This window comes from Akebia trifoliata, chromosome 1 (assembly GCF_017979445.1).
Source record: "Akebia trifoliata isolate Shusen 1 chromosome 1, ASM1797944v1, whole genome shotgun sequence".
Taxonomy (NCBI): Eukaryota; Viridiplantae; Streptophyta; class Magnoliopsida; order Ranunculales; family Lardizabalaceae; genus Akebia; species Akebia trifoliata.
Genome location: NC_141375.1, coordinates 34,447,012 through 34,469,534, shown reverse-complemented (window position 1 = coordinate 34,469,534; position 22,523 = coordinate 34,447,012). Strand labels below are relative to the sequence as shown.

Sequence of the window (22,523 nt, the reverse complement as noted above, 5' to 3'; positions counted from 1 at the left end):
AAATCCATGCCATCCACTTTACACATTGACGATGAAAAATAAATAAATTTTCAAGGAGAAACTTGAATTTTGAAAACAACCAGCAACATTTAGAAGATCTTAGGATTTTTTTTTTTTTAATATTTTGGGAGAGGATGAGTCATACTTGTGGGTTGTAGTTCTTCATGGAAAAAACTTTGAAGTGGGCAGCCCATTTCAAAATTTTAAAGAACCCTCTCCATTGAATTACACGTGGTATTTCCAATAAGGTATTTCAAAATTTTGGCAAAAATGTAAAGTTGTGAAATAAATTCAAAATGTCACATGTCATAAAACAAGGAGGTTTCCTTCATATATTGAAGCGGGCAGCCGCTTCAAAGTCAGACTCTACTTGGTGAGGGTAATTTGATGTTTTATTTTGAGACAGGAGTAAGAGAAAGAGAGATCCATCCTTGAGTGCGAGTTTGTTGACGGGCATATAACCGCACAATCCCATTGGAGGATCGTTTGGAATATTTTTACAGCAGTCCCTCCATCTTAATTTTGTTTACAATCCGTAGACTCATTATTAATTAAATTCAAATTCAAGCACCATTATTTTCAATTGAAATAGCAAAACACTTGTCTTATTAACGTGACAAGATTTTAATCCTTGCTAAGGATCTTTTTACTCATATGGATAACCACATCACCAGTCCAACACTACCACAGCCCTCTAAATTTCATTAAAAGCCTCAAATAAAAAATAAATAAAATTCAAGAAACAATTTTTTTTTAACTTGATGTAAGCTTTTGCAATTTATCGAACTTTCAAATAACTCTCAAACTTAAAATTGAAATACAACAGTGAAAAATAACTTCTTTTGGGATTTATTTTTTCAAAGCTCATATACTTTTGTCCTCAATAATATTGAAACATCCAATCATGTTTTGGATGTCAAAAGGTGAGTTCAAGGTTAGTCGAAAATATTAAAATATTTTAGAGAAGGATTTTTCCCACTAACTTAGTAAGATTTCAAATCTTACTAAGAATCATTGAGCTCAAATGGATTGCTAAATTGGCAATCCAAAATTAAGGTTTCTGATCCAGAAAAAAGAAATTTAAAAAAAAAAAATTTTGAAAAAAAAAAAAACTATATTTTTTCGAATGAAAATGATTTTCTCAAAAAATTCATATATAAAAAATAATAATAATGAATGAAAAATATTTTTCTACTTAACCTGCAAAAATAAAATGAGATGTTTCAAGTTTTTACTATGAGAGATTTTAAGAAGGGCTATTGACACCCCAACTTTTACTTATTACATCCCAATTACTTAAATTAATTATCATACCCCAATTAAAGATTAAAATACACTCTTCAAATATTACTAAGGTTTTCCTCAAATTACAATCTCATAATGATAAAATATTATAGCCTTCATTCAAATAATTTCAGTAGCTTTTTACAATTAAAAAAATTTCATATAAAATCCTAAACCTAAAACAAAAGAATCCAAGAAAAAATAAATGAGAGTTTCTATTGGCACCCCAACTTTTACTTATTCTCAACCATTCACGTATTTTCTTTATTTATTACTAAGGTTTGCATCTAATTACAATCTCAACATAATAAAATATTATAGCACTCATTCAAACAATTTCAATAGCTTTTTTACAATTAAAAAAGGTTCATATAAAATCCTATACCTAAAACAAAAGAATCTAAAAATAAATAAATGAGAGTTTCAATTGGCACCCCAACTTTCACTTATTCTCAACCATTCACATATTTTCTTTATTTATTACTAAGGTTTGCATCTAATTACAATCTCAACATAATAAAATATTATAACACTCATTCAAATAATTTCAATAGTTTTTTACAATTAAAAAAAAAAAGGTTCATATAAAATCTTAAACCTAAAACAAAATAATCTAAGAAAAAAAAATGAGTCTCTATTGGCACCCCAACTTTTACTTGTTCTCAACTATTCACCTATTTTCTTTATTTATTACTGTTGTTTGCCTCAAATTACAATCTCGACATAATAAAATATTATAGCACTCATTCAGATAATTTTAGTAATTTTTTACCGTTAAAAAAATGTTCAGTTAAATCCTAAACCCAAAACAAAAGAATATAAGCAAAAGAAAAGAAAAAAAAAATTAGAGAGTTTCTATTGACACCTCAACTTTTACTTATTTTCAATCATTCAATTGTTTTCTTTATTTTTAATTGGGTTGTAATATGCAAAAGTTGGGGTGCCAATAACACCTATCTTAAAATATCTTTCATAGTAAAAAGTTGAAACACCTCCTTTTATATTTGCAGGTAAATTAGAAAAATATTTTTTCATACATTATTGTGTTTTTTTTTCCCCTTTTTTATCTGAATTTTCAAGAAATCATTTTCATTCAAAAGGCATAATTTGTTTTACATAAATTACTTTTTTGTTTTTTTTTTTCATAATCGAAAACCTTGGTATTGAATTGCCAATTTGGTAATTCATTTGAACTCAACAACGCTTAATAAGATTTCAAATTTTACTAAGTTAGTAAGAAACGTGTTTCTCTAAAATACTTTATTGTGTCTAAGTAACCTTGGGCTCACCTTGTGGTATCCAAAAATATGATCGGATGCTTCAATATTGTAGTGGACAAAAGTATATGAACTTTGAAAATACAAAACCCAAAAAAATAGTTATTTTTCACCATTGTATTTCAATTTTAAGTTTGAGAGTTATTTTGAAAGTTCGGTAGCCATCAATTTTCAAAAACATAGATCAAGCTAAAAAAAAATTTGTTTCTTGAATTTTTTTTTTTTATCTGAGTTTTTTATGAAACTTAGAAGGTTGTGGTAGTGTTGGACTGGTGATGTGGTTATCCATAAGAGTAAAAAGACCTTTGGTAAGGATTAAAATCTTATTACGTTAGTAAGACAAGTGTTTTGTTATTTCTATTGAAAATGACGGTGTTTGGATTTGAATTTAATTAATAAAGAATATAAGAATTGTAAATAAAATTAAAATGGAGGGACCGTTGCAAAAATATTTCAAGTAATCCTCCAGTAGGATTGCGTGGTCACTATGAATCAATAATATGTGCGTCAACAAAATTCCACTCTCCATACTTGGGTGGGTCGGTGATTATTCTATTTTTTATTTAGGGAAAGGAGTCAATCATATTTGAGTGGATGGTCTTTTTAATCTTTATTTTGGTGGAGGAGTCAAAGAAAGAGACAATATATTTAAGTGGGTGGTGGTTTTAATCTTTATTTTGGGAGAGGAGCCTAAGAAAGAGACATCAATGTTTGAATTCTTGGGTGTAATTGAAAAGAGTAACTAAGAAGAGAATCGAGTCATATATTTTTGAAACAGATACATCAATGTTTGAATTCTTGGGTGTAGTTGAATAGAGTAACTAAGAAGAGAATCGAGTCGTATATTTTTGAAACGGATACATCAATGTTTGAATTCTTATCCAAAACTCATTCGAATATAATAGAATCATCCAAATCCTCATCTGATATCTGAAAGTTTTCAATATTATTTGGTTTATCCATTGACACCCTTACAATGAGATAGAGGTATAGGTGCAAATTTGGCCCGCAAACCCGAAACCCTATTTTTCCTGACCCGAATTGTGTAGGCATGTGCCCTAATTCCAAAGGGCAGCCGGCCAAATCTTGGCCCGCATCACATGAGTCAGACTTTGAAACCGACAGAGGACTTCAAAATTTTGAAGGAACCCTCCTCCTTACATGAAACGTGGCATTTTAAAATTTATTTCACACCCCTACATTATCCCCAAAGTGGAACACCTACGTGTAATTCAATAGAGAGGTTACTTCAAAATTTTGAAGCGCCTCACCGCTTCAAAGTGCTTTCCGCTGCACGTGCCCTTGCGGCTTTGAATATTAAACCGGTTGTCCTTTTCCTTATTGTACAGTTTGTGTGGCCCTAGTTCCGCTTCATTATTATTGAGTAACGATCTAATACAATGTCCCGTTTTTATTAACATGAACGGTTGTCCACGTGGGAATGGTTGGTTGGGGAATAAATACATTGGGCTGGGTTAACGGCTTAGTTAGGAGATCGAGGTGATTAGAACTCTGATTAACACGTGCCACGTAGAATCATCCCAAATTTAGGAGGAGTCTCGATCCCCCACGCTGACGTAATTAAGGATGAGTCGATGATGTCATCCTTGCCCTCATGGCCTCATATTAAATACGCTCACTTACTTCTCCATGTAGACTTAATTTTCTATTTCCTTGTCCTCTGATCGCTAAGTATCAGAGAAACCCTGCAATGATGCTGCGTCTTCTACCCATCTTTGCTTTTCTTCTGGTAATTAATAATCAACTCTTTCAGTTTCGGTTTCATTCAAATAAATTAACCCTTTGAAGATATAAATTATAATATCTTTAATTCATTTCTTGGGGTACGTAATAATCATAATGAGTGTGCTAGGTGAAGATATATAATTTTTCGTTTTTATTTTTTATTTTTTTATTGATTAGCTTGCAGTGGTAGTTAGCTATGCTGCCCTACCTTCTGAGATTTACTGGAATATGGTGTTGCCAAACACCCCGATACCGAAAGGAGTCCGAGATCGTTTACAACCTGGTTTGTTTAAATTCAAACCCGAATAGTTGATTTTATATTATGTAAATTAATTTGCTAGCTCATGATCAATTTATGTTGGTGTAGTTGTGAAGGCCGAGGGAGATCCTATTTCAAATTCAATTGATATTGGTAATGAAAAGGCAAAGAGGCCGTTTTTTTATAATCTTGCTTCTTCTGAGGAAGACCTCGATGATCCTAATGTTTCTAATTTCTTCCTAGAGAAAGACTTACACATTGGAGCAAATATGAATTTGTACTTAACTAAAACTACTACTATTACTAGAGTTACTTCCTTCTTACCTCGTCATGTTGCAGAGACCATACCTTTTTCATCTAAGAAATTATCTGAAATTTTTAATCGATTATCAGTTGAGCCCCAATCAGAAGAAGCAGAATTAATAAATAAGACATTGAAAGAGTGTGAAGGGCCTACACAAGAGGGAGAGGACAAGTTTTGTGTAACATCATTAGAGACTATGATCGACTTCTGCGCTTCAAAGCTGGAGAAAGATCATGTTAAGGTCATGGAGACCGAGGTGTTCGATAATAATAATAATAAGAAGAAGAAGAAACAATATATTATTGCATCAGGAGTGCAGAAGATGGCTGGTGACAATTCTGTGATCTGCCATGGCATGAGTTATGCCTATCCTGTGTTCTTCTGTCATGCGACGCACGACACAAGGGCCTATGTGATACCATTGGTTGGCGTTGATGGGACCAAGGCAAAGGCCGTGGCCGTGTGCCATACAGACACATCGAAATGGAACCCAATGCACTCTGCCTTCCAAGTACTCAAAGTAAAGCCTGGGATTGTTCCTATCTGCCATTTCCTTTCTAAGGATCAAATTCTCTGGATTTAAAACTAGTTTTTTTTATTATTAAATAAAGAGCTTTCATCTAAGTTCCTTGTGTAACAGCTTTATATGCAGAATTGTAAGGTGTACTACTACTTCGTCTCTGTTTCTTCTCCACTTTAAAGTTGGTCCAATCATATATGCACATAAATAAGCTTTGATAGAGTTGTGAATGAAGGAGATATCACTCCATAATATAATTAGGGAAAATGCTGAACTGACTTCCTTCCACACTGTGCAGATAACCATAGATTTATTGTTGTGTATCTCGAGGAAAAATCTATGGTTCTCTTTATATTGCTCGACCTCTCTTAAGAATCACCGATCAGACTAATCTTTTACACGTAGGTTTATCAAAAAATCTCAACCAATTTTTTTCTTCATAGACTCTCAGCCTTCTTCGTTCGTCTTCTCCATTTATTTTTCTGGGCAAGGCTTTGCCTACTCCTTCCTTCTTCCTTATTTCAGATACCCCCTTGCTCTCACCTTTTTTGGTTTGTTGGATCTCTATTTTATCCCTTTTTTTTTTTTTTTTTTTCTCTCTCTGTTTCTTTCCTGTTTTTCCCCTTTGTTTAGTCTCTTTTTCCCTTTTTTTTTTTCCTTATTTTGGGAATGAGTTCATGTTACAAAACTTTTTGGGAATGAGTTCATGTTGTCTGTTATTAACTTGGGTGTCTTTGAGAAACATAACCCTAACATCAGATTGTTAAATGGAAAGGGGAAAAATCATTCACTTAATATTGTTAATGTTGTTTTTATTGACTTCTTTCTTCTTTGGATCACATTTGAGATGGTCTTGCAGTGTAAAAGAGGTCTTAAAAAATGGTCATTCTAACAATCATTTTTTCTTAGTATTGCTTCAATTTTTTTTGGAAAATGCTGGAATGACACAAACAGAGACACAAGGGTGACAAAAATAATGTGGTGGTACCATATGAGAATTCGTTAGAAATAATTGTGAAAACTTATACATATAAATTAGTGATTGATTTTTTGTGGAAACAATGTTAACATTTTGTATAAATGCTATGTGTTAATATTTTGTGTTACCCCAGCATGCAAGGCCGGAGCCAAGTTTTTTCTACGTGGGGGCAACTAAGAACTTATTAACATTGTTTCCACAAAAAAATCAATCACTAATTTATATGTATAAGTTTTCACAATTATTTCTAACGAATTCTCATATTTTAATCAGAAGTCAGTGGTAACCAAACCTTAGAGTAGGGACCCATGTCGTAAATTTCAAAACAATGTGATTAGTTTATTAATTAGCATACCGTGGAGTGGATCCTAACTGCATCAATTTGTGGTATCCAAAAACATGATCTGGTGCCACAGGGTTATAAAGGAAAAAATTCTAAGAACTTTGAAAAAAATGTTAATTTTACCGTTGAATTTAAATTTGAGAGTTTGGTCACCATCTATTTTTAACATATTCGGTTAGGTTCTAAAAAGAATTTTTTATTTTTTTTATTTTTTTGAATTGATGTTTTCCATGAAATCTAGAATATTGAGGTGTTGGATTGCAAATTTTATAATCCATATAGGCCCAACGACCCTTAGTAAGATTTGAAATCCTGCTAAATTAGTTATGCAAGTCTAAGTCATACGGATGGTTTGTTCACTAACTAACTTAATAAAGTAAGGGAGTTTTTGTAATAAAATTACAACATATAGGTCTGCCCAGGAAAGCTCTCTTAAAAAAAAAAATTAGAGTACTCAAAAATCCTTTTAAATTTTAAAAATTTCTGTGTGGGCGAAACACTTAAGAAATTATTTTAAATTATTAATAACTTATTAAGATTTTTAAAATTATTATGGGGGCCAATAAGAGATTTTAGAAACTTTTGTGGGGGCAAACTCTTAAGAAATCAAATTTTCATTGTGAATTACTAGTTACTCCTTGATGTTTTATAAAGTCTTGTGGGGGGAAACTGCCCCCATTGCCCCCACTATAAATCTGCCCTTGCCAGCACGACTCATTTTTTTATATACTAAACAGTTATTTTGTTAGAAGAATAAATGAGAGCTTGAGAGGACCAATGACCTATTTGGATCATCATTTGATGTACATTTATTTCATTATTCAAGAATAAATTCAATTCCACTGTATAACGAATAGTTAACACGTAAGGAACACTTGCAAGTGGTGACTTCTTCATCTCCTTTTATTAGACCCTAGTCATAATTGTGACCAACTATTGAAGTTGATTGCACAATTATTCCGTGATATCTTTTCTCCTCAACTCTACATGTGGGATTGGTTGCATTTTAAAGAATAAATTCAATTTTCAATACGTGTGGAATATTCAACCCAGAAAAGAATTCAAGAGTGACTGACATGTGACGTAGGCACGGGTATTCACTTGAGTGTATATATATATATATATATATGGGTCAGGTTCAAGGGCCATATGAGAAAACATATGAGAAAACTTTCGACGATAAATAAAATTTTAAAATATGGGTTAGAAATTTTGGATTGAGCTGATTTTTTGTGAGGATGATCTCTATGATGGGAAGATCATCCAAAAAAAAAATCAGCCCAATCTAAAACTTTTAACCCCATTAAAAGTGATTTAGAATGTGGACTGTCGATTTTTTACCAATTTTTATCACTAATTTGTAAATCACTTTTGATGGATCTTTCTGATTGAGCTGATTTTTTGTGAGGATGATCTTCTCATCATAGTGACCATCCTTGCAAAAAATCAGCTCAATCCAAAACCTCTAACCCTTATTTTGAAAAACGAAAGTTTTCTCATATGTTTTCTCAAATGGCCCTTGAACCTGTCCTATATATATATATAGGGTCGGGTTTTGTAGACTCACATTACGACTCACATTGCGACACACCGTTTTGTCTTATATGGGCAAAAATGTTTGTAATGGGCTGATTTTTTGTGAGGATGATCTTTATGGTGAGGAGATCATCCTTGCCAAAAATCAGCTCATTATGAAATTTCTAGCCCCATGTTTACAAGTTGAAAATTTTTAGACCGTTCAATTTTTGTAAATCAATTTTGATGGGGTTAGAAGTTTTGGAATTGGATGATTTTTTGCCAGGATGATCCCCTCATCATAGAGATCATCCTCACAAAAAATTAGTCCATTCCAAACATTTTTGCCCATATAAGACAAACGGTGTGTCGCAATGTGAGTCGTGATAGGGGTCGTAATAACGCTATCCATATATGTGTACTCCCTCTTTCTACTCTCTGTCTATGCACCTTGTAGCAGTCATTGGTTTAAAATAATTCAGTGTAAAGATGAATGCTGACTTGGCAATGACATTAGATATTTATCCTTTAAAACGGCTCAAGTTGAGTCAAGCAGATTTCTATACAATCATTTTTAAACACCATAACTTGCAAGTTGTTGGGCTAATGTGGTAACTTAAGAAAGGTGGTTGTGAACCTTGTTAGCAATCTCCCGTTTAATTCTTGAAAAATTCATGAACTTTTCATTTTTTCAATAAAAGTATTATTCTCTAGATTATTGAATTATTCAAAATAATTCACGGATTTTAAGTCTGAAAAGAATAAAACATGGATTTTAGACTTTAACAAATTTTTATAAAATTTGATGGAAAAAAAATACTACTATAACTTGTTGTATATTGCAAAGTGTAAACTTGTAAGTTGTGACGTGTAACACAAACTGACTTTGAAGCGGTCATGCTTCAAAATTATTTAAGAATCCACATTTTACATGACAAATGTCTCTTTTATCTTTAAAAATCTGCATTTATTTGAAATTACACCTTAATTTTCCATATTGATGATTTGTCCTTTCACTTTGATCTTCTTTTACCAATAACCTCAATGTCCTCATTATCACCACCATCATTATTATCATCATCATCGACATCCCTATTTCATCATCACCATCACTATTAACATCAATATCATATGGCCAAATTTTTTGTTTTCAAACTTTTGAAATGAATTGGATAATACCCATATGAAGCATATGTCACATATTTTCCATTTATCGAATTTTAGACTGAATTTTTTTAATCCAAAATCAAATCAAATCAAACTTGAATTTTTCACAAATCAAATTTTTGTTGTATTCTGAATTGCTAACAAGGGTTGTGAAACACTAGTATCTACTATCTCATCTCATCCACTAATTCCCCTCAAAACATGCCAAGTTGACTTGTCCAAGTCATTTTGTATAAAATAAGATTTAAAATGAATCTCAGTACTTCTAAATCAATTTAGTCACAAGTTGATCTAGCTTTATCAAACAAATCAACTCAACTCAAACAACTTGACTCACAATATGATGACCTATCGTATTATTATCCTAACTCAACAAAAAAAAGTAAAATAAAAATAAAAAAACATATTATAAATACATAAAACTTAAGATAATCTCATCAATTGTTAAATCTATGAAATTAATTTGTTAGGGAATTTGGACGTGGTAAAGCCAACTTAAACTTGCACATAACTCCCAAATTTAAAATTAAAATTCATCTCTGAAAAAATAACTTTGTTTGGATTTTTTTTTTCAAGGTTTATAGAATTTTGTATTATACTAATACAACCTTGATCATGGTTTTGGATGCCAGAAGTTGAGCGCAAAGACTAGTGAGGGTGAAATAACTTAGTAAGGCTAGGTCCTTCAGATTCGTCTTGTTTGTTTTTAGGGAAAAAAAAAACCTTTTAAATGTAATGAAGAAAATTTGAGTTTCAAAATAGAAGAAAACTTTCCTCACCAACTTAATAAGACTTCAAATCTTACCAAAAGCCGTTCAGCTCAAATAGATGACCACATTGGCAATCCAAAGCTACAATTTCTAGCTTTCATAGTGAAAATCAGATATAAATTTTTTTTTTTAAATCGAAAACCAAAATTTTCTATGATTGATCCAAGATTTTAAAAATTGTTGACTATCGAACTTTTAAATTTAAAATTAAATTTTCAAGTTGAAAATATTATTGTTTAACTATTATTTCAAATTCTTAAAATTGCACCGTTAACATGCCTCAAACATTAGATCATGTTTTTTTTTTGTTGCCACAAATGACCTTAACCCTCCTTAGTAAGATTTAAATATCTTACCAAGTTAGTAAGGTTAGACTTACTCACTTCTTCAAGGTGGCAAGAAACAAGGAATAAAATATTCCTTCAATGTCGGCTAATTTTGAGCGGACACGAGGGTTTATAATTTTAAAATGATATGTGGCTTGGCTTAACAAGCCGATAAAAATTAAGCCAAATTAAAGCAATTTCTCTCCCACTATCTCCACCATACTGTTACTCCAGCACGACTCATTTTGAACATAACTATCGAGACGAGGTGTACAAATAGGGAATACTTTAGAGAGCTAAATATTTTTCAAAACAGGGGTTTGAAATTTCAGAATGGGCTGATATTTTATGAGAATGATCTTTATGGTGAAGAGATCATCTCACCAAAAATCAGCTCATTCAAAAATTTCTAACCCTACTTTGGAAGTAGAAAAATTGTGGATCGTCTGATTTTTATAAATCACTTTTGATGTGATTAGAAGTTTCGGAATAGGCTAATTTTTTGTGAGGATGATCACCTCATCATAGAGACCATCCTCACAAAAAATCAACTCATTCTGAAACTTCTAACTTATACATTGAAAAAATGTTTGACATAATGTATGGCTCTCTTTAGTGCCTCCAAAGGCCACCCTATATATATATAACAAACTAATAAATAAAATAATTAGTGAGAGAGTAAGGCTTGATTTCAAATCTTACAATAAGGGTAGTTGAGTCATTTGGCAACTTTGATTATCTTTCAATTAATGAACCCCATTGTTTGAGTTTATTGTGAATTTTCTTAGTGACTTTTGTTTGTTTAAGCGAGGCTTGTTTCCATCCAACACTTCTACCTACCCTTCTCGAAATCCTTAACTAAATCAACCATGAAAAGAGGACCTATCGGCTCAAGCAAATCCAATTTCAAGAAGCATGCCATGAAATAAGGGTCCAAAAAAAATTCAAACCCGAGAAAAGAGACTCTAGAAAATACAATACCGAAAAACCTAGAAGGCTCTAACAAATCCAAGCATGGGAAGTAATGCTTCAACAAATCTAAATCTATGAAATGAGGTGCTAAAAAATTTAAGTACAATAAACAAAATTCTAGCAAATCCAAGCCCGAGAAACAAGGTCCCAACAAATCTAAATTCAAAAAACGAGACACCAAAAAATTGAATTCCAATAAACATAGCTCCAACAAATCCAAGCCCGAGAAACAAGGCCTCAACAAATCTAAGTTCAAGAAATGAGGCTTTAACAAATCAAAACCCCAAAAAGTGAAATTCTAACAAATACAAGATCGAGAAACATATCTCTAGCAAATTCGAACAAAAAAAAGGTAGTTCAAGTAAATAAGGGAATTTAGGTCATTCAATGTAGTAAGAAAACTGATGGAGCTTTTATGCTTACCTACAGAGGTAGGAGGTATAGGTGCAAAATTGGCTCCATTAACCCAAAACACTATGAGGCCTGAACCGATTTTCAGGCCTGTGCCATGAATTTCAAAGCGCAGCCCTACCCATTCAATGCCCATGCCAGGGCTTCACAAGCCACGAACAGTTGTGAATATTAAACTATTTTAGAGATCTTAAACCGGGTTTTGTTAACATGTGTCCTAAGGGCTCATGCTAAGGTGCATTAAATGCACCATGAAAATTTATTTTCCTACCAAAAATGCCTTAAAAAAATTCTCTAAGCAAAATAACCCTCAAATGCTTATTACAGTGTATTTAATGCACCTAAAATGTGTGCCCTTAGGGCACATAGTAATAAAAGAGAGACCAGCCTTATGAATTTAGTAAGATTTGAAATCTTACTAAGGGGTCATTGAGTTCAAATCTTACTAAGGGTCATTGAGTTCACCTTTTGTAAAATCCAAAGCCATGATCCGATGAGATGTAGTGGAAAAAATTCTATGGACTTTGAAAAACAAAATAACCATTTTCAACACGTTGGATCAAGTCCAAAAAATTAATTTGTTTTGAAATATATATTTTTTCATCTGCGTTTTATCATGAAATATAGAGAACTGTGGTGTTGGATTGCCAATGTGGTAATCCATTGGAGCTCAACGTCTCGTACCAAGATTTGAAATCAGTGGTCCTTATTGTTATTGTGTAGCTTTCTAAATTCGAAGCCTTGTAAATTATAAGGATGAGGATGATTCCCTCATCCTTAATTGCCTATAAATACATCCACTTCTCTGGTTCTCCTTACAAACTTCTCTTTTCCTGTCTTCTGATCTCTAAGTGTCAGAGATATATCTGCTACTGTTTCCAAATCCTACGATGGAGCTACGTGTTGTACCCATCTATGCTTTTCTTATGGTAATTATGTCTTTCAGTTTCGGTTTCATTCAAGTTTAAGAAGCAAACCTTTGAAGATAATAACTTAATTTCCTGGTGTACTAATCATATATTTAGTTTGCTGCAGATAATTAAATTTTTTTTTTCTTTTGTTTTTTTAATCTTTTTTGTGTTGTAGCTTGGAGTGGTAGTAAGCCATGCTGCTCTACCTTCTGAGGTTTACTGGGATACAATGTTGCCAAACACCCTGATGCCGAAAGCGATTCAAGATCTTTTACGACCCGGTTCATTTCAAACCCAATCCATTTGATGTATATATATATATATATATATATATATCACTCAGGCATGTGAAACTGGGGGTTCAAGATTCAGGACATCTTATTTTATGGTTTTTACTTGGCCGAGTTGCCGTAGAATCATCAATTCCACAAAAATATAGGGCTTTTTTTAAACACATCCCTCATTAATAAAGGATATTATAACCACCCCCTTAAGTACTCTGTAGACCCTGAAATCTAGAGAGTTAGAAAGCACTCAGATGTTATTAGGCAAAGTGAGGCCCTCACCTGTAGATAAAAAAAATCTACTTTTTAACGTGATAAATGTATTCAAGGCCCTTTCTTAATTTCCTGTCAAATATGCCATATGTGGGACGTGACACATGAGAAAAAGCAAAAAAAAATAAAATATTAGGTTTGGATGAGGAGGGGTATTATTGGTAAGAAAAACTTGAATATAAAAAAATTAATTAGTAACTTTGCATCTCAAAATATAAGAAGAAATAAATTTTAGATAAGATCTTATTATCTAATTTTGAAATTATTAATATTTATATTAATTTAAAATTGAGAAAAAAATCTACTTTTTAATGTTATAAATGTATTCAAGGACCAATTCTTTAATTTCCTTCCAAATATGCCATATGTGAGACTCGGCATGTGATCCAAAATCTTGAGTCATTAGAAAAGGTGAAGAAACATTAGGTTAATTAGCATGAGGAGGGGTATTATCGGAGAGCAAAACTTGAATATAAAAAATTAATTAGGAACTTTGCATCTTAAAATACGAGAAGAAACAAATTTTAGATAAGATCTTATTATCTAATTAGGTAATTATTATTATTTATATTAATTTAAAATTAAGGAAAAATCTACTTTTTAATGTGTTAAATGTATTCAAGGACCCTTTCATTAATGTCCTCCCAAATATGCCATTTGTGAGACCTGACATGTGATCCAAAATCTTGAGTCATGAGAAAAGGCAAATAAAATTTAGGTTAGCATGAGGAGAGGTATTATTGGAAAGGAAAATTGAATATAAAAAATTAATTAGTAACTTTGCATCTTAAAATACGAGAAAAAGTAAATTTTAGATAATATCTTATTATCTAATTAGGTAATTATTATTATTTATATTAATTTAAAATTAAAAAGCACTTATTTTGAGGTTTCACCTTAAGCCTCAACTTGTATGGAACCAGCCTTGTTTGAGATTTCAAGATGACTCTGTGCCAAGCAAAAAATGGTAATAATTTACTTATAAATACTAACTCATTCATTTTTTTTCATGTATCACTAGAGTAGTGAGTTCACATAGACATGAAGTTGTTTTCATCTCTTCCCGTTTTCTTTTTTCTTTTGCTAGTCTTCTCATATGGTAATCTTTCCCACTCTTCAATTTCCTCTATTATCTTTGGAAATATTTGTAAAAAAAAATTTTAGTACATTTTATCATAAGATGATATATCCCATAACTTTCTTAATTTCTTGTTGGTTTAAATATTGGTTGTAGGAAACATTAACGGAGAGGATCAATGTGACTTCCCATACCACATGCCAACTTGTACTGAGAAAGAGTGCACTAAATTATGCAAGGCCTACTTTGGTGATAAAGCTCACCACAATTGTGTCAACCGGATTACTTGTTCTTGCTCAATTTGTGGCATGTAAAAGTGTCCGTTTTATTGGTTTGGTACCAAACCCGTACGAAGTTATTATTAGTAATAAGGAAATAAAGAAATGTTGTGTTTGGCCTCGTGGACTTCTCTCCTATATATAATAAACTTGGAAAACTTTGAAATACATTAATGTACACGACTCTTATGATATATTAGAGAATGTGCTCCTAGATTTTCTTTATATTTGGAAAACCTTCCTCAGTATGCTAAATTTAATTTTCTATATATTTTTTTTCTAAAATATTATAGATTCTTGTAGCACTTCAATAACTCTTTAACTTACTCTATAGGGTTAGAGTTGATGCTAAAAGATAAATAAAAATAAGACTTGTTTTCTCATTATGTTTTATCTGGTATATCTCAGTATGACCTGATCAGAATTTTATTCTAATCCAGAAAAAAAAAAGTAGTTGTTCCTTATTGACCATCCCAAAATAACTGCACATTCTTCTTCTATATGGAACTCTTGAATTTTAAGCAATTGAATTAAGGGTAGTGTTCAATGGCTAACTTTTTGGCAAAACATTTTTCAAAACATGAGTTAGAAATTTTGGAATGGGCTGATTTTTGGTGAGGATGATCTCTACGGTGAGGAGATCATCCTCACCAAAAATCAGCTCATTCCAAAACTTCTAACCCCATCAAAAATAATTTACAAAAAATGGACGGTCCATGATTTTTCAACTTGTTAACATGGGCTGATTTTTGGTGAGGATGATCTCTACACCGTAGAGATCATCCTCACCAACAACAGCCCATTCCAAAACTTCTAACTCATGTTTTGAAAAATGTTTTGCCAAAAAGTTAACCATGGAACGGGACCCTTGAATTAAAGCTATTTCTGTTCATGGTTATGGCGTTGGATTCATTTATTTCATCGATAAATATTCTTAAATATCTTGTGTTCTTTGTTCTAAAATTTGTAATGTTGTTTGCTTGCATTAGTTCTTGTTGGATAATGTAGGAGGTGTTTAATTGGTTAATTTGCATTGAGTTTTCAAGTATTCTGCTTTTATGGTTGTTGGTATTCATGTCCCCCCATTTTCTCTCCTCAATTCTAAGAGGTAAAAATAGAATCAATTAAAGGATCTGTAGCGAAATATGTTTGAGGTCCAAGTAGGCTAAAGTAACTGTAGTGTATCATTTTCTTTATTAGCTGATTGCTGATTTAGGGTGCATGTGGGTCTGATGTTGATGTGGTGCCCAATATTTCTCTTAGCTCTTGATTATCAAGTAGACAAGATGATAGTCAAGGATTCACCAATGATTGTTCTATGCCATCATCTTGGATCCAAATGCAAATGTTGATAACATTTGATGTAATTTTATTTCTTCAGTACTCTGTTTTTGTAGCAGCCACATAGTAAACATTTTTTTTTATTATATGCTTCTAATTTTGCTGAGCGTATGCCGGTGCTGATTTGAAGATATAAAATAAAAAAAAATCCTCTAAGAAGATGGGCCATGCAATGTATCGTAATTTAGCTAGACGTTTGACTGCGGATTTTGATGAAATTGCCCAAATGTAGGGGCTTTTAAACGATCAATAAATTTATATGTGTGATTTTTTTTTTTTCTAATGCCATGCCAATTCCTATCTAAATCACCAACGAGTGAACGGTTAGTGTAGCATTAGCAAGAGTTGGTGTCAAAATAGTAAATCTCTAGTTTAATAATGAGTAGTTTATTAACTAACAAAATATAAAAGAGTAGGGATGCAGAACACTTTCCTGCACCTAACCGAGTTCGGGTGGCACCCCATTTTATGGAGTCCAACTTTGAAGCGAGCAGCCCGCTTTAAATTTCGAAGGAACCATCTATTTTACAAGACACTTGGCATTTTATATTTATTTCACACCCTTACATTTCTGCCAACAATACAACCTTTGAAATGCCATGTGGAATTCAATGGAGAGGGTTCCTTCAAAATTTGAAGCGGGCTGCCACCTTCAAAGTTTTTTCCCATTTTATGCCACATGGCATTTTCGGAACCCATTGACCGTAGGATACATGATCCATCCCTTGGTGAACCTACCTACCACAAATCATAGGGGTGTATAATTTGTATCAATTAGATCTAAGCTCTTGAAAGTAATTTTAAATACAATGATCAGAACTCATTCTTAAGACAATGCTATTATCAATGGATCTACATCACCGATCAAACTAATCTTTTGTGTGTCGATAGAACCAGGGATGGAAAGTGGGTCCCCAAATATTCCATGTGGCATAAACGGACTCCGACTTTGAAGTGGCCAACCCACTTTAAATTTCAAATGAACCCTCTTCATAACAAGACATGTGGCATTTTCTATTTATTTCACGCCATTATATTTCCGCCAAAATTGTCAATAACTCCTTTGAAATGCCACGTGGAATTCAATGGAGATGGTTCCTTCAAAAGTTTGAAGTGGGTTGCTCGCTTCAAAGTTTTTTCCCATAAAATTGGGTGCCACCTGACCTTGATTAGGTACGGGACACCGTTCTTGATCTCTACTCAATATAAAATTGTAGAAAAAAGGAAATTTTGTAGATGTGAATTTTGTCATTACCTCGAAATTTTCCTACACTCGATTGGATAATTAGTAACTCATTAAAATCGTTCCTATTCCACAGAGCCTCCAATGTCTAAGTTAGTTTTAGAGAAATTTTGACAACATTTTTGTGTAAGAAAGTTACTTACCTCTAATGTAAGGGTCCTCCTCTATTTATATATAGAGAGGGAATTGTTATTTTGCACGTTTTCAACCTTATCTCCAATTTTATACTAAGAACTGTGTGGGATCCTTTTTCCAAGAGTCCATTCTAATTCAATTGCTTAAATCCCAAAATCTCAGGTATTAAAGTCCTTTCCATTTACAAATCTTCGTTTCCCCGACCTTTTTCCAAGCTTTCCTTCTCAGTAAACCACCCGAGCAATACCATGGATCAACAAGTCGGAAATCTGTCCCTTGTAAGCCTTCTCACCTCTGATGACATGTGTCGTTATCTCATTGGTTTGAAAAATTATTCATCCATAATGCCCCTCTCGAAAGGTCGGGAGTACCCCCGACCTTCCAAGAACTTGTATTACCATACCCCTGAGTTAAAAATTTCTGACCTTGAATTGTCGAAATGACACGAGTTAAGTTTGGTTGCGCGTTCCCAATGCGAACATTAAATAGTCGTTCCACATCACTTTTCAATTGGTCTACTGCTCTAAACCGTCACTTCATTATGAGAGCACACTTGATATCCTCATTTGACCTTCCATACGATTGGTTTCTTCCTCGTGGCACTTCCCTATTGGCTCGGCATCGGGCGCGTGGCGTTCAGTCCCTCATTCTTGGGGCACAATGATGGTAGAGAGAGCTCATCATGTGCCCTTCGCCCTAGGTGACTCTGTCCATTGGATGTTTTACGCATCTTAAGAAAGTCATTCCAATAAAAACCTTCATTCCTCTTTTTCTTTCTCTTCTCATTTTCCTGTCAAATTTATGTCAATTTCTTTCTTCACAGACTCTTTGCCTTCTTCATTCGTCTTCTCCATCTATATTTTCAGGCAAGGCTTTGCCTACTCCTTCCTTCTTCCTTATTTCAGATACCCCCTTTCTCTCACCTTTTTCTGTTTATTGGATCTCTATTTTATCCCTGTTTTTTTGTTTTCTCTGTTGCTTTCCTGTTTTTTCCCTTTGTTTAGTCTCATTTTCCCTTTATTTTTCCTTATTTTGGGAATGAGTTCATGTTTCAAAGCCAATTTTTTTAGGCAAGTAGTTGGGATAATGTGGCAACTTTAGAAAGCTAGTTGTGAACCTTGTTAGCAATCTCCCGTTTAATTCTTGAAAAACTCACGAACTTTTCATTGTTCTTTTTTTAATGAAAGTATTATTCTCCAGACTATTGAACTAATCAAAATAATTCACTGATTTTAAATTTGAAAAGAATAAAACGCGAATTTTATGACTTTTACGAATTTTTATAAAACTTGATGGAAAAAAAATGCTACTATAACTACTTGTATATTGCAAAATGTAAACTTGTAAGTTGTGACGTGTAACACAAGCCAGCTTTAAAGCGGCCATGCTTTAAAATTTTGGTGGAATCCACATTTTTATGTGACAGATGTCCCTTTTATCTTTAAAAATATAATGACATATGACCCTCTACATTTATTTGAAATTACACTTTAATTTTTCAAATTGATGATTTGTTCATCGACTTTGATTTTCTTTTGCCAATAACCTCAATGTCCTCATTATCACCACCATCATTATTACCATCATCATCAACATCCCTATTTCATCATCACCATCACTATTAACATGAATATCATATGGCCGAACTTTTGGTTTTCAAATTTTTAAAGTGAATCGGATAATACCCGTATGAAGCATATGTCACATATTTTCCATTTATCGAATTTTAGATAGGATTTTTACAATCCAAAATCAAATCAAACTCAAATTTTTTACAAATTGAATTCTTGTCATATTCTGAATTGCTAACAAGGGTTGTGAAATACTTGTATCTACTATCTCGGCTCATCTCCCAATTCCCCTCAAAACATACCGAGTTGACTCATCCAAGTTATTTTGTATAAAAGAATTCAAATGAATCTTAATGCTTCTAAATCAATTTAGTCACAAGTTGATCTAGCTTTATCAGACAAATCAACTCAACTCAAACAACTTGACTCACAATATGATAACCTATTGTATTATTATCCTAACTCAACAAAAAAAAGTAAAAATAAAAATAAAAATAAAAAACCATATGATAAATACATAAAACTTAAGATAATCTCATCAATTGTTAAATCTTTGAAATTAACTCGTTGGAGAATTTGGGCATGGCAAGACAAGCTGAACTTTCACATAACTCACAAATTTAAAATTAAAATTCATCTGCGAAAAAATAACCTTTTTTTTTAGATTTGAGTTTTCAAAGTTCATAGAATTTTGTACGATACTAAGACAACCCTGATCGGGGTTTTGGATGCCAGAAGTTGAGCCCAAAGACCCTTAGTGAGGGTGAAATCCTTATTAATTACTTAGTAAGGCTAGTTGGACTCTTTTGGGATCCTTCAACGTCGTCTTGATTGTTCTTCGGGGAAAAAAATCTTTAAATGTAATGAAGAAAGTCTGAGTTTCAAAATAGAAAAACAATAAGACTTCAAATCTTGAGCCGTTGAGCTCAAATGGATGACCACATTGGCAATCCAACACCACAACTTCTAGATTTCATAATGAAAATCAGATTAAAAAATTTATTTAAAAAAAAAAATTCAAAAACCAATTTTTTCTATGATTGATCTAAGATTTTGAAAATTGTCAACTATTGAACTGTCACATTTAAAATTAAAATTTAAAGTTGAAAATATTAAGGATTAACGATTATTTCAAATTCTTAAAATAGTGTTGTTAACATCCCTCGGGTGTTAGATTGTGTTTTTTTTTTTGTGCCACAAATCAACTTAACCCTCCTTGGTAAGATTTAAATATCTTACCAAGTTAGTAAGGATAGACTTACTCACTTTCTCCAAGGTGGCAAGAAGCAAGGAATAAAATTTTCCTTCAATGTCGGCTAATCTTGAGTCGACACGAGGGTTTATAAGTAAAACAAGTTACTTCTATAAATTTTAAAGTCAAATTAAAGCAAATTTATCTCCCACTATGTCCACCACAATGTAACTCCAGCATGACTCATTTCGAAAATAACTATTGAGACGGCATGTACAAATAGGGAGTATAAGCAGGGGTACTTAAGAGAGCTAAACATTTTTCAAAATATAGGTTAGAAATTTCAGAATAGGCTGATTTTTTGTGAGAATGATCTCTGTGATGAAGAGATCATCTCACCAAAAATCAGCTTATTCAAAAATTCCTAACCCTACCTTACAAGTTGAAATATCGTGGACCGTCCGATTTTTATAATATTTTTTGATGGTGTTAGAAGTTTTGGAATAAGCTGATTTTTTATTTGGATAATCACCTCATCATAGAGACCATCCTCACAAAAAAATCTGCTTATTCCGAAACTTCTAACTCATACATTGAAAAAATATTTGGCTCTCTTTAAGGCCTCTAAACGCCACCCTATATATATATATATATAACTTAAATAAATAATAATTAGTGAAAGAGTAGGGCTTGATTTCAAATCTTACTATATAAGGGTAGTTAAATTATTTGGCAACTATGATTAGTGATTTTTGTTTGTTTAGGTGAGACTTGTTTCCATCCAACACTTCTACCTACCCTTCTTGAAATCCTTAACTACATCAACCATAAAAAGAGGACCTATCATCTAACACAAATCCAAATTCAAGAAACATGCCATGAAACAAGGGTCAAAAAAAATTTCAAACCCGAGAAAAAAGACTCAAAAAAATACAATACCAAAAAAGAGAGGCTCCAACAGATCCAAGCATGGGACGTAATGCTCGAACAAATCAAATCCCAATAAACAAGTCTCAAACAAATCTAAATCTATGAAACAAGGGGCTAAAAAATTGAAGTCTAATAAACACAACTCCAGCAAATTCAAGCCCGAGACAAGGCCCCAACAAATCTAAGTTCAAGAAACGAGGTGCTATAAAATTGAAGCCCAATAAATACAACTCCAGCAAATCCAAGCACGAGAAAAAAGGCCCAACAAATCTAAGTTCAAGAAACGAGGCGTTAAAAATTGAAGTCCAATAAACGTTAACTCCAGCAAACCCAAGCCTGAGAAACAAGGCCCTAACAAATCTAAGTTCAAGAAACGAGGCTTTAACAAATCAAAACCCCAAAAAGTGAGATTCTAACAAATACAAGATCGAGAAACATAACTCTAGCAAATTCAAACCCAAAATAGGTTGTTCAAGTAAATAGAGGAATTTAGGTCATTCGATGTAGTAAGAAAATTGGTGGAGCTTTTTATGCTTACTTACTAAGTTAGGGAGTATAGGTGCAAAATTGGCTCCGATAACCCAAAACACTATGAGGCCTGAACCGATTTTCAGGCATGTGCCATGAATTTCAAAGCGCAGCCCTACCCATTCAATGCCCATGCCAGGGCTTCACAAGCCATGAACAGCTGTGAATATTAAACCATTGTAGAGATATTAAACCTGGTTTTGTTAACATGTGACCTAAGGGCTCATGCTAAGGTGCGTTAAATACACCATGAAAATTTATTTTCCTACCAATGCCTTAAAAAATTCTCTTAGCAAAATAACCCATAAATGTTTATTTCCATGGTGTATTTAATGCACCTTAACGTGTGCCCTTAGGGCACATAGTAATAAAAGAGTGAGACCAACTTGACGAATTTAGTAAGATTTGAAATATTACTAAGGGTCATTGAGCTCACCTTGAAGAATCCAAAACCATGATCCGATGCCACAGAGATGTAGTGGAAAAAATTCTATGGACTTTGAAAAACAAAATAAAAAATTTCACTGTTGAACTTTAATTTTAAGTTTGGGAGTTCCGTAGCCGTCCATTTTCAACACCTTGAATCAAGTCCAAAAAATAATTTGTTTTGAAATAGTTTTGTTTTAATCTGAGTTTTATCATGAAATATAGAGGACTGTGGTGTTAGATTTCTAATATGTTAATCCATTGGAGCTCAACGTCTCATAACAAGATTTGAAATCTTACTAAGTTAGTAAGGGAAGTAATTTTCTTAAGAAAAATCTTAGTACAGTGATCCTTATTGTTAGTGTGTAGCTTTCTGAATTCGAAGCCTTGTAAATTATAAGGACGAGGATGATTCCCTCATCCTTAATTGCCTATAAATACACCCACTTCTCTGTTTCTC

At 32.7% G+C, this 22,523-nt stretch overlaps 2 protein-coding genes across 2 annotated transcripts; both read left to right on the top strand.

Annotated features, from left to right (window-relative positions):
• Positions 1-4,236: 4,236 nt before the first annotated feature.
• On the top strand, positions 4,237-5,551 carry LOC147412043 (BURP domain protein RD22-like). Its single transcript, XM_086458441.1, has 3 exons — positions 4,237-4,311; positions 4,485-4,590; positions 4,675-5,551. The coding sequence occupies exons 1-3, from the start codon at positions 4,273-4,275 to the stop codon at positions 5,451-5,453; spliced, it is 924 nt and encodes a 307-aa protein (XP_086314567.1). The 5' UTR covers positions 4,237-4,272; the 3' UTR covers positions 5,454-5,551.
• Positions 5,552-12,681: 7,130 nt separating this feature from the next.
• LOC147412042 (uncharacterized) lies at positions 12,682-14,909 on the top strand. The gene is made up of 3 exons (XM_086455484.1): positions 12,682-12,802; positions 12,960-13,065; positions 14,576-14,909. The coding sequence occupies exons 1-3, from the start codon at positions 12,764-12,766 to the stop codon at positions 14,731-14,733; spliced, it is 303 nt and encodes a 100-aa protein (XP_086311610.1). The 5' UTR covers positions 12,682-12,763; the 3' UTR covers positions 14,734-14,909.
• The last annotated feature ends 7,614 nt before the right edge of the window (positions 14,910-22,523 follow it).